The sequence below is a fragment of the Tinamus guttatus genome, unplaced genomic scaffold (assembly GCF_059628265.1).
Source record: "Tinamus guttatus ecotype Peru unplaced genomic scaffold, ASM5962826v1 Tinamus_guttatus_pri_ptg000429l, whole genome shotgun sequence".
Taxonomy (NCBI): Eukaryota; Metazoa; Chordata; class Aves; order Tinamiformes; family Tinamidae; genus Tinamus; species Tinamus guttatus.
In genome coordinates this window covers 266,149-285,584 of record NW_028288963.1, presented here as the reverse complement: position 1 = coordinate 285,584, position 19,436 = coordinate 266,149, and the positions used below count along the sequence as shown (strand labels likewise).

Sequence of the window (19,436 nt, the reverse complement as noted above, 5' to 3'; positions counted from 1 at the left end):
GGCATCCAGCGAACCAGTAGAAGGCAGCTTCAAAGCAGAGGATGTGGTTCCTCACAAAGCGCTGCAAGCTGCAGAATTCCTCAATGTAAGTTAGGCTGGATGCTAAAACACCCGCAGATGCAGACAGCAATAAAACACACAGCGGGTTATGAAATACCCCACACCGCGGCTGGCTCGGGAGTGCCCGAAGCCGCAGAAGACCCGGTTCGGACGGCGCGGGGGGCCCTTACCTGCACGGGCGCTGCTCAGGGGCGCCTGGAGCCGGCGGAGCCACCGCTCCTCGTCCTGCTCCATGTGGGAGATCAGGTTCCGCCGCTGCCCGGAGCTCCTGCCGGGGGAAGGGAAAGGGGAGAGCAGAGCCCGGCCGCCCGCCCCGCCGGGGCGCCTGCGCCGGGGTCCAGAGAGCAGCGACGCGCGGCCTCGAGGCGACAGCCGCGCTGCCCGGGCCCGCGGGGCCGGGTCCGACCGCGTAGCGGCCGCCGCGAGGCCGGGCCGAGCCGGGCCGAGCCCGGCCGGGCCGCTACCCGCTCCGGGCTCGCCCACAGCCCGGCGGCGGAGCCACGTGACGGCGGCGGCCAATGGCAGGCGGCGGTCGCGGCCGCGGCCTGCGAGGACGACGTGAAACGGCGGCGGCGGCGGCGCTGCTGCCGGTGCTCGGCGCTGTCCGGGCGCGTTACGAGGCGCTTCTCGCCGTTCAGGGCCCGTTGCTGCCGAGTATGAACGGCGGGCAAGCTCGTTACCTGCAGCACGCGGCTCCCCCGTGGGGGAAGCGCCGCTGTCACGCGGGGGAGCCGCTTCTGAGCCTCGTGCAGGAGCAGGAGGAAGGTTCTTGGCCCTCGAGGTCCCCAGCGAAAGCAGAGGGGCAAAGCAGGAGAGCGGAGACCTGCCCTGGGAGGCCGCCAGGAGGGCTGCCGGCACCGGGGCCCAGGCGTCAGGGACACACGTCAGCCACCACCGCGGCTGGGGCGAGATGAAAGGGAAGAGCAACCGCACGCAGGGAGGTCGGAACGCACCGTGAACGCGTTACCTGTGTCCCCAGGAACCTCTGTGGGACCTGCGTGGCCAGGCCTCCCCCCGTCCTTCGTATGGCCACCATGGAGCTGAAGCGCACAGGTCACTGACCAAAGCCCACGGAATCCACCAGCATGGAGCTACCAAAGGCTCCAGGAGGCCCTTGGATGAGCACAAGGCTGTTCTTGTATTTAGCACTTCGGTACCTAAACTTTAGCACCGTAAACACAATAGTTGGGAGTTACTGGTCGGGTAGAAAGGGAGGGCACAACAGTCATCACCCTACTGATTTTGTAGGTAGGAAATGTGATAATGCACAAAACAACAGGCAGTAGCTGCAAAAGTTGCTCTACTAGTATCCATAGGCACTCACACAGATCACTTCGTTGTCACACACATTTGGAAGTGGTTTTTTTCAAAGCTCATTTGGAGCTCATCAGGTGTGTTGGGGTAGGCCAAAGGCTTTATACATTGCCAATAACATATTGGCTACTTTTTAACATAGTAAACAATTCAAATCTTTGTTGAAAAGGTTTTTTTCTTATAGAGACAATGGATTTTCCAAGAGAGATATGACCCTGTGTTGGGAACATACAAAAACAGAGAAAAGTATACAAATGAAACTGATTGATAACGTCATCACTGGCAGATGGAAACATTAATATTAGCTGGAAGAGACACCCTTGCGTACAGATTAACAGAGCAGGAGAATGAACAATGGCTTTCTGATAATTTGCAGCATGCAGGCTGCATTGTGACCTATCTGACATGCTGCAAGTCATTTTTCCTCTTTTGGGAGAATTGTTAGAATTAGGAAAACCATTTAATTTTGTCAACTGTAGCCACAAGAATACTGAGAGAAGCCTCTGCAAAATGTTATCTCCAATCCGAATGGCACAGTTGTTAAATTTTTGTTTTGTTTCATTAGGCAAAGTGTTTAGTTGAAAGGCTTAAGGATGACAGAGAAAAGAGGATATAGGCATTTTCAGTAACTGTTCTTTTTAAAATTTTTTTTTCTTAGCATGCTACCAAGTTTCTTATGGTGCAGTCCTATTAGTTGAACGATTGTAATTTATATGCCCAAAGTGTAACACTGTATTTGCTGAAGGTCAAGATATAAGAAAGAATGGATTGCAAAAGTTTTGATGATAAATGTCTTGACTAGGAATACAGCAGAGAAGATGGAAAGGGATCTTACTTATTTTCACATATTAAGACTGACAAGAGAGAAATATGTGATACATTATGGGAAACAGTATTTCCTAGAATGCCACTTAAGGCAAAACTTGGCCTTTTTCTGCAAGAAAGTCTTCCCCCATCTCTCCTTCTGGCCAACCAAAACACCTTCCCCAGCCTTACCTGGAGTCTCTCCTACCTTGGTGCTCTCCATCTCAAACAAACCTGGTGATCTTCCTCTCTCCAGCCACTGCGCAGCAATCCCTTGTTCCAGCTCTCCTTGCTGCTGGGCCCCTGTGCCACGACTCACCTTGTCCTTCCGTCCTCTGCTGAGGACCCTTCCAGCCAGAGCGCTCACTGTGGAGCCACTACTGCTCCCAGCTAGACCCAGGACTGCTGCTTAGGCTGCCCCGGGCCTTCCTAAGGCATTACCTGTTACAGTTTATCATCAAGATCTTATTCTGTTTATTTATATAAATTAAATAAAAAGGCTATAATATATCAAAAATATAAATAATTTCCAGAATACATAAATACGTTACAAAAGTGGCTCCTTTTTTAAAAAAAATAACAATGTGTCCTTTTTGCCAAGACCTTTTCAGATTCAAAGCTCTCAAAACACATGAAAGTCAGAAGAGCTCACAAAATACATATAAAAGATGACCTTTTAGGGTCCAGGAGTTTGTCCAAGAGTTCCAGATGATGTTCACAACTTCTTTTACAATAGGTTTAAGAAGAGACTGTTCAAGGAAGAGATTTAATCACTATAATACCATCTCCTTAAAAAAACAAAAACAAAAAACCCCACCTCTGTCAAGGATGTGCTCTGATCGGACTACAAAGACAAGGTAACACAGCCCTCAGAAAATGGAGCAGATTATATCTTGGAGATCCCAGCACGCCAATACCTGCTACATGTTGGACACACACAGCGGAATGTTGGAATCCAGGCTTTCACACAATTGCTGGTGTTAGAGGACACTGCAAAGCCATGAGAAATAGTTTAGAAGAACAGCTGCACACAGATTGAGGAGTTTTACCAGAGACCACCAGATTAACCAAGGACAGCAAAGGCCTCTTATTTCCACAATGTCCCCTGCGTAGCAATCAGTAGGGCCGCTCAGATACTGAATAAATAACTACTTGGAGAGTCTGAAGATTCAGGAAAAAAGATCTTATTAGGGAACTAAAACTCATTAGGAAAAAATGGAAAGCAAAGATAAAGAGGAGAAGCAGCAGGGGAGTGCACCAACAGGAGGGATCTTTGCAGCTGCCGCTGGAAATGGGAGAGAGGCTCCATTCAGTAGCGTTTCCTCTGTCTTCCGTTCCCCTTGCCTTTGGCTTCCTTCTCCTTCCGCTCTGCAGCCGTGGTGAAGGTGATACAGTAAGCATCTAGAAAATCCATCAGCTTTGCCTTGGAAATCTTCATGCCGTTTGCTTTCAGCTCTCGGTGCAGTGCAGCCAGCTCAATTGGCTCGTAAGAGAGGACCTTGTGGTACAGGACTGAATTTGAAATGATGCAGTTTCCCACTGCGTCCAGTGTATCTGCTTCCTGGGCTGCTGTCTGAGAAGCTGGGAGCTCCTCTTCCTCATCCTCGGATATATTGCTACAAGAACTAAAAGTGAGAAAAAGTGCAAAAAACAATCAAGGAAACAACTGGTCATCAAGGGCACACTCAGAGATGCCCAAGTCCCTGGCTGCCAACCCTTGCAATGCCCTGTGTAGGATCTCCGACACCAGCAATTGCCAAAGGGAGGGAGGCAGAACACGCCACGTGTTCTGCAAACCTGCACATCAAGCTGTGCCGGTGCTGCCCGGCATTCCTTGCTCCTGCTGCACTACTGCTGACACACTTGCTCTGTGCAGCACCACACGCAGTGCTCACCGAGCAGCGCTCCCTGCTCCTCTTGCAGGCTCTCACTCAACCCTGCGAGGCTCCTTGCAGTGCCAGCTTTGAGCTCTGCCCATGTGCAGTTTCACCCGTGAGCATTTCTGTGCTCTCAGAATAGCTCACTAGCAATTAGACTGAAACGCACAACAGAAGAACTTACTTCAAGTGACAAAAGCTCAGGGAAGCTGCCTACAGTACAGATCCCCTGTATTCTGCATTGACACTTATATTTCCCATTTTCCCAGCTCATCTCTGTGCTGCACAGTAGACTCCTTCGTTAGTATTTTGTTCCCCTACCTCTGTATACCAGTAGAGACGTCACTGCCATCCAGCGAGGATGACGATTCCTGAGAATATGAAGATTCCTGAGATGATGAGAGCATCAGCTCCTCCTTATCAGCTGCCAGAGAGCCCCTCTCTGGAGATACAGTTGGTGTCTGTCTACAGTTGGAGATTTTGGCACGTTTCCCACCAGCATGCCCATTAGTCTTCAGCTGCCTACGGCGCTTGGCTGGAGGCCTCTGTGGGGGAAGCTGGGAGGATGGGATATCATCCTCTGTGTCAGTATCCACATCCGTATCCACGTCCTGGTGAGTATCCTGGAATATGGCCTTCAACTTTAACACCATCTGGCGTTTTGGGAAAGGACGAACTCCAAATCTGAAAGAGAAAGGTAGGACTTAAGCCTAAGATAATGCTGCGCCTTCCACTGTTATAGCTCAGGAATGTGACCAGGCCAGGAAGCTCAGTGGCCAGCTGGAAGAGCATGACATTGGAAAACCATCAAGTTTTCCCCTTTAGCACAGTAGCTGCCTTTCACACCACCTACCAGCAGGTTTCTCACAGAATCACAGAATGGTTGGGGTTGGAAGGGACCTCTCGAAATCATTTAGTCCAACCCCCCTGCTCCAGCAGGGACACCTAGAACATGTGGCACAGGGTGACATCCAGGCGGGTTTGGAAGATCTCCAGGGGAGGAGACTCCACAACCTCTCTGGGCAGCCTGTTCCAGGGCTGTGACACCCAAACAGTAAAGAAGTTCTTCCTCATATGGAGATGGAACTTCCATGTATTTTTTCTGCTCATAAAGAGATGTACTTGTACTTTTTTTTTTTTTTTTTTTTGTAGATATACTTGTAGAAGCAGTGCTAACCTGCTCAACTCCCTCCTCAGTTCTGGGGTCTTCATAAGGGAGTAAGCTGGCATTGGTGTCATAGGAGTCTCAGGAGACTTGTCCTTCTCAGGAGACTTGTCCTTCTCTTGACAGGCAGGTTCTGCAACAGAATGAAATTGTCATCAGAATTAGTACAGAAGGATATAGGAGGGATGATATCTTCCCCTCCTGGTGGCAGATATTTTAATGTTATCTAGTAACTGTTTAAGAAGAACTACTTGTCTGCAAGCTGCTCTACTAAATACCTTTATACTGAACAGATCAACACTTTCGTCTTCCTTGGGTCTAGGATATTTGTTTTTTACTGTCTTTAAATCAGAAAACAAATTGAGCCATATGTTAGGTCTGAATAAAAAAGCCCACTGGAGGCTTTGATAGAACTGCTGCAAGGTAATTAAAAATATATGTTTACTGAATTCTGTGAAGTGGTTCTTTCCCAAGGAAGAAAATTGCATAGGAGAGACTTGATGCAGAAGAAACCAAACAAGTCAAGGTTCTGGGGGCCTGAATTAGATACTGATTTAGTGATACTGATTTCCTGATACTGTGAAGCACAGTCAGTCTCAGGTCATGTTCTAAATCCTGCTTGTTAAACTAATTACTTACGATAGTATAATTAGTAATATATCTAATAAATATTAAGGGATAAATTGCTGTTCTTAGAGCTTAGATGGAAGGAACTGTCCTAGTAAGCAGCTGACCCCAGAAGGGTATGACCCCAGAGGCTAGTGTTCTCTGTGTCATCAGACATTCAAGCAGACAAGGCCCAGCTCCTGACACCACTAAGTGCAATCTGGTGGCAAAGAGCAGCTTGGCCCTTAGTCTTGTGTGCGTCCTGAAACCGCTCACTGTGTCCTCCAGTTGGGACCAGTGCTGGACACACAAAAATCTGTTGGAAGAGCCTACAATCAGCAAACAGAAGGGCAGGGCAAGTCAAAGCAAAGGCAAATCAGAAGAGCTTTGCAGGAAAATATGCAGAGAGCCTACCCGTGGGCAGGAGAGGCACCTACTTCCAGCCAACCTCTATACTTCTACCACTGGAAGCAAAGCTTACCCGATGTCTTCGTGTAATTGTTAGCACATACATCAGTGATGAATGCATGAAAAACAAGACCCATTACTGCAAGGAATAATCATTCCCTAGCATGCAAAGTGAAGGCTGTTTGATTTTTTTTCCCCTCCCAGGTAATGTCTCATCATTTCTACAATGCATACGATCACTGTCAAAGCAGCAGCATGAATGGATCACAAATGGCTACGCTCCAACTATCCCACATATTTAGTTGCACTCCCCCACATCAGAAGCTGACTGTACCTTCTTGAGCCTGGCCCTGACTGCTTTGGATGAGAAGGCCAAAACACCCTCTCAATATAGCAGGTGAACAACAAACAGGATGATCACCTAAAATGACAACAATTTAACCTACTTCAGTGAACTCTGTACAGATACAAGCTCTCACCGGGAGTCTTTGCAAGGTCTGTCGGACAGGCATCTGCTGAAGCTGACACCTTCTCAGTTAAAAAAAGCATCTGTGGGAATTCCTCCTCTTCACTATCTGAAACTTCCCAGAATCTGGGCTTCAGGAAACTTTCAGGAGAGCCAGACTCTGGTAACTTCCTCTCTTGTTCTAGCTCCATTTCATCATCAGAAGATGAAACAATAATATCAGCCTCTTTTCTGTTCTGGACTGCAACATCCTGAGTTTTTATGACTGGTGTTGACAAAACTGAAGCATATTTATGCTTGTTTAAATCAGTGCAGGAAAGCTCTTCTGGAGAAATTGTGCTCTCTATGTTCCGATTTCCTGATGTAATGTCCTGCTCATTGGCTTTCTGGAAAGCTATTTTGGGAGACGGGAATGGTTTTTGATTTCTCTCTGGTGTTTTTGCTTCTCTGGAAAATTTCCTATCCGATTCTGAAGACATAGGTGAAGAACCAACAGCAGGATAAAAAGACACAGAAGATTTGAGAGGAGGACTGCCACAAAAACCATCCCTTTGTGGAGAGAGGTCTTTTTGTGACTTGGAGTAAGGAAGCAAATCATTAACATCAGCATGTTTTTCGCTAACAGCCTTTCCTGACTCTTTGATAACTTCTTTCATTGGAGAAGGCTCACTGTATTCTATCTGATTTTTGGAAAATAAGCATTTATAATTTTCACGCCTATCAGTATCATTGTGCAGTGAACAATTGGTGAATTGTTGTTCTTCCAAGCGGTCGTCTCCTCCCATATTATGTGAAGCCTGAGACAACTTGAAATCTTTCCCACTTTCCCATCTCCTAACCCACTTCTGAGGTTCAAACTGACAAGACTCAAAATTGATGCTTGTGGCATTCACATTTTTGCATCCACTTGTATTCTGCATTTTCTCTTCTTCAGACAACTCACATTTGGATGTTTCCACATCACTGTCTTCCCTCAGATGTTTGAAGTCATTGCTTATCAAGGCAGATACGGACCTTTTTGCCTCTTTTTTCTCAGTCTGCTGGTTCGCACCTTGGGCTACCTCAGTATCCCTACAGATGTTGTCATCTGTGCCTTCACTCATCTCCAGTTTGTCTTGAACCATTTTTCTTTGAGTTGCAGCAAACTCATATATTTCCTCCGGCTCCTGTTCACCCACCCCGTTGTCGTCTTCCTTCTGGCATGCAGGGTTTAGCACAGCTTCTTCTTCCTCATCTTCAGCCACCCACACTGAGTTCAGGAGCTCTTTGAAGTTCTCAGCTCTGTTATCATTATCTTCATCATCTCTCGCAGAGAGGAGATCATCTTCTGGATCCACTCCAGAAGATGCCTGGCTCTCTTCAGCGCAGTCCTTACACTTGAGCACAAGTTCCCTTAAATCAAACCTGCAAGAATGTAACAGAAATGTTAATGTTAATCTCCCTCAAAATTCATTCAAAATTCCAAAACGTTATAGTTGCCTGATCAATCTAGTGAGTCTTGTAAAGAAAGTTAAATTTAATTTGTGAAACTGTTGTGCCAAATTAGACATGCAGTTTCAACATTAATAAAGTCAATAACAATTTCAGGTTTTCACTCCGTGTCACCATAATCTTCTCAGGTTTCACACTTATTTCCCCCATTCCAAACAATGCATCGCTGCCACTACAGAGGATAATCAGTTCTCCTTGATTAGGTATGAGTTTAACTGACTATCAACATAAAAGAGCAGATTTTTTTTCCTGGTCTTTTTCAGAATTACTTTAAAAGGAGGACACCTACATTTCCAGAACTAAGTGATTTTGATCCGATAGAATGTGTTTCATCTGCTGCTGTTTCAAGTTCATTATCTAACACATGTCTAGGATCATGACTGACATAACAAATTAGCATTCCCTGCATCCACATTCTGCAAGTCTCATTCAGATTAAGTGTGTCACTAGGGCAATGCTTTGAGAATTACACTCATCACCATTGCCACCATCAGCTGTCATTAAAGATCATGAGACAAAACTTGGCAAGTGTTCTAGTCATAAACCAAAAATAGAAAATCTCAAGCAGATGTAACCTGAAGAAAGATTCATGAAAAAATGAGGATAAGATGCTCTTGTGTTCATATTTCACTTAAGATGGAAGCAGAGGTACTTGCATCTCAAGTGAAATGAGTTTTGTGAAAGCCACTGAAACCACAACAGAAGGTATCAGGTTAAAGTCCATGTGGCTGAAAGCATGAGGTGACCCAAAGCACACTCATATGATACAAACCTGGCAGCCAAAGCCCTCAGCTGGGGCACGATTCTAGCAGGGATGTCAGTATAAGCAGTGTAAAGATATCGCAGGAATGCGAGGACTGCCTCTTTTGTCACATCGCTCAGCAGCACCCGGCGCGTCTGCTCGTCGTCATCGTCCTTCACCTTCACATATATCCCTTCGTCGTAAACCTGTGCGGTAAAAGGAAAGCAAACAAGGTCCGCTTCCTCATAAAGGAACAACACCAGCAGTATCTGCTCTCTATCAGGCCACTAATTTTTTTTTTTTTTTTGTGTCAAAGTCTGTTCCTATGGCCAGGATTTGATGCCTCAGAGGGAAGCTAAAATGACCAGAGATACAGAGCTCCCTGGGGAATAGGGAGCTCCATACAGCTGTTAACTTGTACCCTGAAGCTTTCAAGGACCCCTCATAAATGGTCCTAAGCACCTTGAGTTGAAACTGCTGTAATCATGCATGAGGACAAAACGAATTCTACTGATTCCAGAAAGAATGACAAAACTTTGTCAAGAAGTTGGTATGGTCTGGTGGCAGCTCTGTCAGAGGGCAAGTTCCTGTCTTCAGCCCACTACCTTTCATTGCCTTTGCAGGAAATTGCACAGGAGCAGGCTGGAAACTGTATGAACCAAAATGCTTCTGGAAACACAGAAATTACTTCACTGGCCTTGCCAAAGGCACAGGTCAATGCAGCTACCTCCATAGCACCTGTGGGAGTGACAGACCTCTGTCTGGGTTAGTTACAAGCACAGCTTGTAAATACTGTCTACTCCATAATCAGCAGGTCCAGAGTGACTTGCCACTGGATCTCCAAATACTCTGTGCTTACTGTACGGCATCACTAACTCATTTGTTGTGATCAGTCTGGAATAGATGGTCAAACTCCTGTTACTGCAAAGGGGCTTTACTCGAGGGGAAGAGAAAAGTCTAACAGCAGTACTTACCAGCTGAACAGCCCGAGGACAGCGTGCATACAGCACAAACATATGGGCATAAAGGATTTCTCCAGAGTCCACTTGAAACTGGATATCACTCAAGTAGGCGTTGTTGACCATGATATTGTAATCTTCTGCCAGCATCCTGAAAGAGGACTAGAACATAGAAGGGACACAAAGACAGGAGTTGTTACAGCTGTAAGGCATTTTCCTGGCAGATAAGGAGGCAACAGCCCAGTTTGTCAGCACTGCTGTACTCTGGGTCCCAGCGTGGGTATGGCTGCCTTTGCCTTCTTAGGACTAACAGAATCCTTATCAGTGCAAGGTCTTCTTGAGGGAGGCTGCCTGACTGTAAGTAGAAAGCAGCTTTACCTGAGACACTAATTGTTGACCTTGTACTTTCTGAACCTAGCGCAGACTGGAAGAAAGGCAAGTTTTATCCAACTCCATGAGAGGTAGTTCCACCAGAAACAGCAGAGCTCTTTATTTTATTAGCAGGTTTCTAGGTTAGTTCAGTGGGAACTCAACCTCTCTACTTGCTTCAGTGTGTTTGCAAGGAGCCAGTACCAGTTAGAATGGAAACGGCAGCACACGCTGGGCCATTTCTTCCAGGCTTCACAGGTGGGCTAGAGGAGACTCTGCACGTCATGGACTGCTCTCCAAGGGCAAGACAGGAAGCTCAGTCTGGAAACTAGTTAGGTGTTTCCTGCTCTCTTTTTCTTGGCAGGTAGGACACCTGCAAGACGGTACCCCGAGAAGGCAGGCACTGCTTTCCAGGCAGGAAGCCCAGAACAGCCTTCCTGCTGACACTAAAATTACGACTCGAAAATGGGGAAATTAAGTAAGAACAGAAATATTCTGGCTGCACCATTCTCTGTGCAAAAGAAAGACTGGAAAGGAAGATAAGAGGAGAGGCATTGACAAAGTTCTGGTCAGAACCATGCAAAATGGGTGCGTACATGAGCCTGGATGAAACCCCAGACAGTTCTGTCTCTCCTGGTCTCCAGGAAGTGTGGCCTGTGTCATCTAGGCTGGGCATCAAAGCAGAGTACTACCTAAGTGCTGAGCAGATACATCCCTAGTAACTACCCCCAAATACTCTATGCACTACAGCCTCAATATTTAACCTGGTTCTCTTTGTGTAAATTATGCACAAATCTGCTTTATGTTACCTGTTATTTTAAATTAAGTAGGACAAACACTCTGAAACACCCACAAGCCTGCCTGTGGGCATCAATGAAACATCACGTATTTGGACTTCAGCTTTGCCTAGGATGATTCCTGTGAGTGACTGTAATGCTTAAACATCTCTGTTTCTGTGAAAATGAATGGGAAATACTCCATACTTCTGGAAATTAATCAAATGGGAGAGGCTTTTTTTTTTTTAACAGATAAACAATACAAAAATACAGTGCAAATAAACAATACAAAAAAGGGGAAAAATAAAATTTTTCCTTACATTTATATCGTTGCTTCTCGGAAATCTCTTCTCTATGGGTAGAAGGGCAAAGCCACTTAGTGAAGAATCACTGGAAGTCAATTCTTTTCCTCAAAGAAGAAAAGGCACATCTCAAGTCATGTACAACCTTCTTGTAAGACAGAACGAAGTGGCAACTCTTAACTGCCATTTCTTCCTTGCCATGACAACTCCCCAAGAGACTCCTGTCCCAGGCTGACATTTCTGAGCTGAATGGTTCAGCCTCCCCCTCTTGGCTTTATCAGATGCATTTGGTTTTCTTGGCATATGACCAGCAGCCATTTGCTGCAGCTTAATAGGAGAACTGAGGGAATTTTACCCAAGTCAAGTACAAAGCAGAGAGACATTAGATTTAGCAACCATAGTCTTCACTGATGAGTGAACAGGAGACACACAGTGCATATATTATGCTAAATGGTTGGACAATTTTAAGGCTACCATTGGTCTTGGAATGTGCCGTTGTGCAATGCACACCACTGTAACCAGGGAAGTTAGAGCTGCTCTTGAAGGAATTCTAGGTGGTGGACTTTTTTCAGCCTGTACAGATCAACTTCAGGGACTGTGTATCCACGTACCAACACAACATCATCTCTTACGCTCTTCTTTCACCAGGTCTTCTCCTGGTGAAACCTCGTAAGACAGTGCTGTCGGCAAAAGCCACTAGGCAGAAAAGAGCATATATTTTTGGGATATATTTTTGCCTCACTATTGGCCGTGTCTGGGCCCCCAGCTGGCAGAAATGCATCTGACACCTTTAAAGGATTTTTAAAATAAAATTTAGAAGCTGCTGTCTAAGAGGAGCTCTTCTTAAATATTGGGATCTATGAATCATTTCAGAAATGTCAACTTGATTGTACCTAAAGCCTGCTACAGAACAATGCCCCCAGATATCACCCCCTGGATCAACAATATCATCTTGCAGCTGCTGCCACTGCTCTCCAAGTTCAGTATGGCTAAACGTGGCTCCTCACAGCTGATGACACCAGAGAGGAGGCTCATGAGGCTGCCAGAACTTACTTGGCTGCTCTACTTCCTGAGCGTCGTTAAGCTCAAGCCTCCACTGAGTTTGTGCTTCCATGGCCAACTCAACCAGTTGCTGCAGACTCTGAACATGAACCTTCTCGCCCTGAGACGAAATCTGTCCAGCCCATTCAGAGCCGGAGTCGGCTTCATCAGCAGCTTTTTTTCCAGTCTCTGGAGAAGCAGGATAATGAGGACTGAGATCAGGCTGAAGTTGCTGAGATACTTCTGGTTGATCAGATCCCACTGATGGCAGAGAAGTCTCTGACTTACAAATCTGATCAAAGGAGAGAAAAAAAAAGACATCAATTAATTAATATATTTTATAAAACTATTTTTATAAAACTATTTTTTATAAAACTATTTTTATTTATATTTATATATATATATATTATATTTATATTTATATTTATATTTATATTTATATTTATATTTATATTTATATTTATATTTATATTTATAAAACTACAGAAAAACGAGAGGCAAGACATCTGGATAATAACAGAGTGAGACCGCCCGGTTTAAAACTGGATCACAGTCCTGCATGCAGCTTCAGGCAGTGGGATACATGGGGAAAGCCTGAAATGCAAACGCTTCACTTTACAACCCTAGGAGTGCCCACCCCCTCCTCAGTGTAACACACAAGCATCCATCTTCAGTGTGAACTTTCCACACTGTTCCTTGCTGCCTTGATACAAAACATGAGTAAAGAAAGAGAAAGGCTCTGATTATAATCAGTCAGAGAAAAGTATCAAGAAGGAACACAAGAGTCAGGCTACTGTAAAAATAGCTAAGCTAGTGGCAAAATGAAGAGGCTCAAGCCCTCTCACTCAGTGCTCTGCTCCCATTTGTTTTGTCTTCCAAAAGCCCAAAGAACAGCTTGGCAACACAAGCCTCAGGCTCCTGTCCAAAAGGGAGAAGTGAAAGTTCAAGATCACCAAACCTACTTGTGTGAGACCAGGGGACAGGTGTGCAGGAGCAGAGAGCACGCAGAGCATGGGGTGACTCACTTAAATGGCAGAAAAGAGAAGGGCTACAGAGCAAGTAAACTGTGGCACACAAATACCAGAGGAAGGAGAAAAGAGCATCCCACCTGCACAGTTATGCAAGGTACAATTGGAGGGGTCAGTTCAGCAGTGTAGAATGATTCAGGGTCGCAGGGCCCTGTTAGAGCACTGCTGTTCCATAAAGGGCAGTCCTTGTTTCTGGGCGATGGCATGAGCCAGTCTGTTTTCTCAGATCCATCCTCCAAAATCCTGCTGGTGGGAAGCCGAGGAGTGGGAGGGAATTCCATCTCTTGTGTAAGCACCATGGCGGCTTGCTCTTCAGTCCTTTTGCGGGCTGTCTCTGGATCCCGCAGCAGTAACGGTGGAGGAGTAGTTGGGCCTCTTTTACGTGTTCTTTTCTCTTTAAAAAGAAAAGCAAAAGAAACCCAAATAAATGAACAGCTGAACACATAAGCAGAGGAACTGAACCTGCCAGCTTTTTCAAGTGTTGCCGTTGGCAATGATCAAAATGCAACTACAGCAGAACACAAGATTTCTGCAATAAGTCCCAAGCCTCCCGTTACTTCTGCCAGAGAAACAAACCTTCAGGGAAGACTTATTCGTGCACACATGGTCCTGCTGGGCTGAGCTGTCAAATCAGATCACTATGAAAGTAACTGATACCTATGTGCAGGCTACCTTCCAGACCCTTTGAACAGTGAGCGTACAGTGCTTTTGGCGAGTTAGCAGCGCTTCACTCAAAAAAGAGAGAGAGAGAGAGAAGAAAAAAGACTCCAAAGCCATGAAGGACTGCTTTTGGTGCGTCTTGATCACTGGTGATGGTCACTCATGTCAAACCACAGCACATATGAATCCTGCACAGCTCTCATTTGTCAGGTCTGTTTCTCAGGTCTGTTTCTTTACTGCCTTTGACTTACTAATTCCCAATATAATTGGCAGTGGTTATCAGCAGGAAGAGATTGAGGAGAGCCACGAAGAGCAAAGTGTCTCCTATGTGCAGAACTCAACCTTCCCCCAGGGCAACTGGCTTCTTTTCTGACCATTTTTGTGCATTTAAATAGCAAACCACAGGTTCAACGTGTGTAGTTGTATGCACATATACCTCAGAAAGAAAGCAGAGCAAGGAGAGACGGATGAAAAAGTTGCATAATCAAGGGTATGGGACAGGGAATAAGAAAAATGCACTGCAAAAAAAATAACAATGGTCTTTTCATGTTTTCCCTTTGGGATTTATTAAAAAACAACTCATCTTAAAAACATTCTATAGTTTTGAAACAATCAACCAGTGAAATAAATATAAGACTCAGAATGGATTTCAGTGAAACATCCTGCAGCCTCCCTTGGCTATCTGTATGTGGATACTTTGCATTACTCCATCTCGGACAACTTAAATGAAACAGAAGTGTGCTTGTCATCCCCTATGCCCAACAGAAAAGTTGGTAGTGAAGAGCAGGCTGTTACATCACTCCTCCAATAGTATAGCCTGAGACACTCACGGTGACACATACCTGATCCAGGCTTCCATTTGATTGGCAAGGCAGCCACGGGTTTCATATCTGCAGCTACTGCTGCTTGTTCACGCTTTTCTTGCTCCAAGAGAGAGCGTGACATTGCCATAGCAACCTGCAGATCTTCATCCTGAGGTTCCATTTTGATCCTCTTTTTCATTTCCTTTGAGTCATCTCCGGAGAACTCTTTGCGTTTTGATATGTTTGGTTGATTGCTGAAACGTAAGAATGCAGCAGAAAGCCCAAGTTAACCTAACATAACTGGATCAGAGACAAGAAACCCTGAGCACTTCAGACCAGCTGCCCCCCTTCCTCAGAGAGATTCCCATATCCAGAATAATAAGAAAGCATCAACAGTACTTTTTTCTGTGGAGGAAAGAAAAGGATTTCTTATCATGCGTGGAATTCACAGCAATTTGGAGAAAATCTTATTTTGGAAAGGTAAACATAAGACTGCAGCACTGACAAACTGCCTTTTTTTTTTTTTTTTTGCAAGGGCAGGAATGGCCTTAACCACCTGCTACCTCAAACCTAAACTTTGTATCAAAGGGCAAAAAACAGGTTGAAGTCAAGAACACCGTCACCAAAACCGTTCTGCCAATCTTACACTTCCACAATAAACAAGCAATGGCCCTTCCTCAGCACAATAAGACTTAAAAGTCCTTTGGATACATTTCAGGCAGGCACCACTCGCTATACTCTGAACATGTTGCTCAAATCCCAAAGAGCAGATACATCTCTGCACCCAGCACAATTCAAAACATCCTGTATGTTTCCTCCTTGACTCTGTGGATAAGGCCCATGTATCCAGGACAGCAACGAGCCGAAAAGCTGAGGCCTTGGAAACACAGATACTCCGAAGAGACTGTATGCTCATATAGCATGTTCTGCTTAATAAGCTCAACCACGCTATTCAGCTTTATTACATAATTACCTCTCAGAGCATAAATATTTCTGACAAATTAGTGTAAGATTATTTACTTCCCATTTTGCTCCTGTCTGCTGACTCATAGTCATCCACCACTTTTGAAGGAAAGCAAGATTTTCACCAAAATCTTACCTGGGATACTTAGGAGAGGCAACTCCAAACTGAGACACCTGCAGTGCCTGAAGCAGCATTTTAGGAGGAACAGCCATCTTCACAGCACAGCGTTTCAAGTGAGTAGTTTGGCTCTCGGAAGTTTGGAAATGTTTGCCACAGACGAGACAATCAGGGATTGCTGGTTTGCTGGAGGAGGAGATCTCTGCTGCCTCCATGTCATCCAGACACCTGGAGGATGATGGAAACAAAACAAAACAAAACAAAATAAAATAAAATGCTCTTTTTGAACCTTGCCTCCTGAAATGCTGTAATTGAGCAACTCCAACTACTTAAGCAAGCTGTTTACAATACTTTCTTTACAGAGAAGCACAGACTTTTCATTTATAAAGAGCTAGCTGTATGTAATATTTTAACAGTATTTGATATTTACCACTAAGGAAACTGTTATAGAGTGCTGGCATCAATTTAAGCCCACACCATTCTGACAAAAGAAAACACAAGGATCCTTCCCTTAGCCTTCCACTCTCATTACCTGTGGAAAGCAAAGGTCTATAGTGCCTATATATAGTATTTACAAAGGTATATAGTGCATAGTCTATGTATTTATTCATCTTGCAAAACAGTATCACATCTTTCCTTCAGCGAATAGCTCAGATTTGCAAACAGCTGACATACCAAATGTTCTTAGGAAATCATTATATAAATGAATAAATGGTGTTGAAATGGGCAGATTTTGAAATGGACACTAACGGGTAGCTTTGCTACCTAGTCTGCAATTACATCTTCTCTAAGGCACTGCTGCTGAAAGCCACACTGGCCTTTCATGCTAGTGCTTCACCTATTAACGTGCTGCCCCCGTCGTGTTGTGTTCATGGCTGAAAGATCCTTCTGGCAGATCTGACAAAAAAACAAGCCCTTCTCCTCTAGGCTTTCCGGGACTTCCTCCTTGATCTTCTGCTGAAGGGCAAAAGCCAAAGCACCATCGTCCTTTGTGGATGGAAGATCGTGGGTAACTGGCACAGAAGGGAGAGATGATAGAGTTAAACATCTTGTAGTGAAAGGCATGAAACTGTTACATTTGTCATGATTATTTTATTAACTTAAAAAACCCCTGCAATCTTCCTGTTGCATCTTCACATCTCATTTCTCACAAGGGAATGCACAAACAGTACAGGAGAGCACTACCCCAGGAGTGGAAGGTGGCAATTGGTTCATCGCACATTATGTATCAGAACCAAAAGGAGAGTTATGTTTTAGATGAAGTTTCTGGGAGAACATGGGGTCTTAAACATTACATATTAAACACAGGAAATTCTCATGTCCATAGAGAACCAGCAGGGCCTTGACTTTTAAAGGGGCCTTGACTTTTAAAGCACCAAAACACCAAAAAAAGTGCTATGAATTCAAATTGCTACGGATTCAATTCATCTGCATAGAACATCCTATTTTGTAAGTGCTCAGAGATTTACAGAAGACACGGAGTAACTAAGGTCATATTTATATGAGCTACACAATATTGCCCCTGAGAAGAACGACTGGATTTACTGATGCTCTTAGAATCTCAACCTGTTTCCAGAAAGTAAATTCTCTCTCCAGAACTTAACATAAAATCAAATTTCAGCCTCACAAAAGATCTAGGAGAGAAGTATAGAGATCAATACACATTTATCAATAGAGAAAGCAAGTTCTCAGACATGTCGAGCGACTTATTCAGCATCACACAAGCCACCTGTCCAGCTGTGAACAAAGCCCAGGAATCCAGACTGCTGCTCATGCAATCACCCTAAGCAGCCCTCAGCACTCTCCATGCACACACAGGAGCTAAATAACAGCAGAAACGTACCTTTTTCCGGGTTCTCTTCCTCGCTTTCATCAGAGGAATTCCTGCTAGCTGCAGCCTTTGGCAAGCTATCGCCCAGGCTATGTTTTAGCTGCTCAGGTGCCACTCTCTTGAACTGCTGCATTCCCTCCACCGCCAGCTTTGCTGCCCGCACCTTCGACCCAGGCAGCAGTGGTGTCTTCAAGGTGTTTGAAGAGCAGGTCTCTGGTTGTGAAGGACGGAAGGATAGTGTAGTCTGGGAACAGTCACTCGGAGCATTCACTGAAGGGGACAAAGCACAGTTTCCCAGTCAGAATTAAACAGGTAACTGAGCTGCCCAGGGAGCTCTTGGGAAGCTTCCCAAAACAGCAACCTGAGATAGTCAAAAAGAATGAACATGTTTCTACTCTGATCTTCAAGCCCTATCCATGCTTCGGACTTTCAGGCTCAGAACCAAGCAACAGGTGTTCCTAAGGAGGGGTGGTAACGAGCAGCAGGCTAACAGCTCAGTGTATCTCCGCTCTGCTTTGAGGCAACCTGTGAGATCAGACCAAAGATCTCACCAGCCCAGTTTCTGAGTGCAGTCACTAGTAGATAATTACGAAAGGGTATCAGGCAGAACAAGTACAAAATAATCCTTCTCCTGGTTGACCTTAGCTGTCAGTTTAAGGATTTCATGCACTGGTGACTGCCTTCTGGTCATCATATTTAGTCATCACTGAAAGACCAATCCTTCATGAATTAACCCAGAACCTTTCTTAATTTATTTTTTTGGCCTTGGTGACAGTCAATGGCAACATAATTCAACATTCAATACAATAACACATTGTGAAAAAACACTTTGATATAATCTAAACTTGCTTCTTGATGATTTGAGGAATGATTTACATTCTGAAGTCGCAAAAAAAAAGGTAATGACTCCCTCATATATCACTCAGCACTTAGGTTTCACCTTACTGAAGAACTGCATACCTCCTCCAGACTTCTAAAGAGCTCTACTGAACTGAGTCTTTTCAGTACTAGCCTATTTTCTGTCTGAAAGATTTCAGTGCACGCACCTGTCACATTCCTCTTGGTAGAGTAACTGGTCACTGTGCGCAGCTGGCTGTCAGGGAAAGCGCTTCTCCTGTCTTCTTGTGACGTCCCACCACTACTGCAGGCCACAGCATCGTCGTCTTCTTCACACATCCCTGTCGGCACCTTAGAACCCAAATTTTGTGGCAAATCTTTCCCCTTCACTACTGGAAAGCAATGATCAATTTGGCTCCCAGGAACAGATCTGCCTGTTGTAGTGGTCTTTGTCCATTTCTGAACCTTCTTTGTTGCCTCAGTATCCTCAGCTTTCTCCTCAGTATCCTCAGCTTTCTTCTTTGCCCTACCGACAATTTTTGCCCACACTACTTTAAATTCATTGTCCTCTTCATCCATGGTGCTGCAGGCTGCAGTAATGCTGCCTAGCAGCGCTACAGGGAAAGATCTCAGGAACAGTCAGGGCTGCGTCTTCTCTGGCTCGCCGCCTTCATTCTTCAGACGCCAGCACTTCTCCACTGTTCCAACGGTGGACTTTCCTCTGTGATTAATTCATCTGCATAGAATATATTACATCATTTAGTGCAGCACATTCTCCAAGGACCCTGCTTATTTTCACTCAGCACAGTGATGACT

General features: G+C 45.0%; 1 protein-coding gene across 1 annotated transcript; it reads right to left on the bottom strand.

Annotated features, from left to right (window-relative positions):
* Positions 1-3,487: 3,487 nt before the first annotated feature.
* Positions 3,488-19,199, bottom strand: LOC148593206 (uncharacterized). The gene is made up of 14 exons (XM_088531736.1): positions 18,830-19,199; positions 17,796-18,053; positions 16,791-16,965; positions 15,971-16,180; positions 14,911-15,125; positions 13,489-13,802; positions 12,393-12,672; positions 11,358-11,446; positions 9,908-10,054; positions 8,964-9,139; positions 6,853-8,104; positions 5,233-5,315; positions 4,377-4,739; positions 3,488-3,803 (listed from the first exon to the last, which is right to left on the bottom strand). The coding sequence occupies exons 1-14, from the start codon at positions 19,197-19,199 to the stop codon at positions 3,488-3,490; spliced, it is 4,248 nt and encodes a 1,415-aa protein (XP_088387862.1).
* Between the last annotated feature and the right edge of the window lie 237 nt (positions 19,200-19,436).

Bases quoted from the DNA above. Each gene is read 5' to 3' on its own strand.
- LOC148593206 (XM_088531736.1), bottom strand. From the start codon at position 19,199: ATGGATGAAGAGGACAATGAATTTAAAGTAGTGTGGGCAAAAATTGTC. The intron at 15,126-15,970 runs GTAAGATTTTGG...CTTACGTTTCAG, and splicing joins GCCTCTCCTAAGTATCCCAG to CAATCAACCAAACATATCAA. The intron at 9,140-9,907 runs GTAAGTACTGCT...TTTACCGCACAG, and splicing joins GTCCTCGGGCTGTTCAGCTG to GTTTACGACGAAGGGATATA.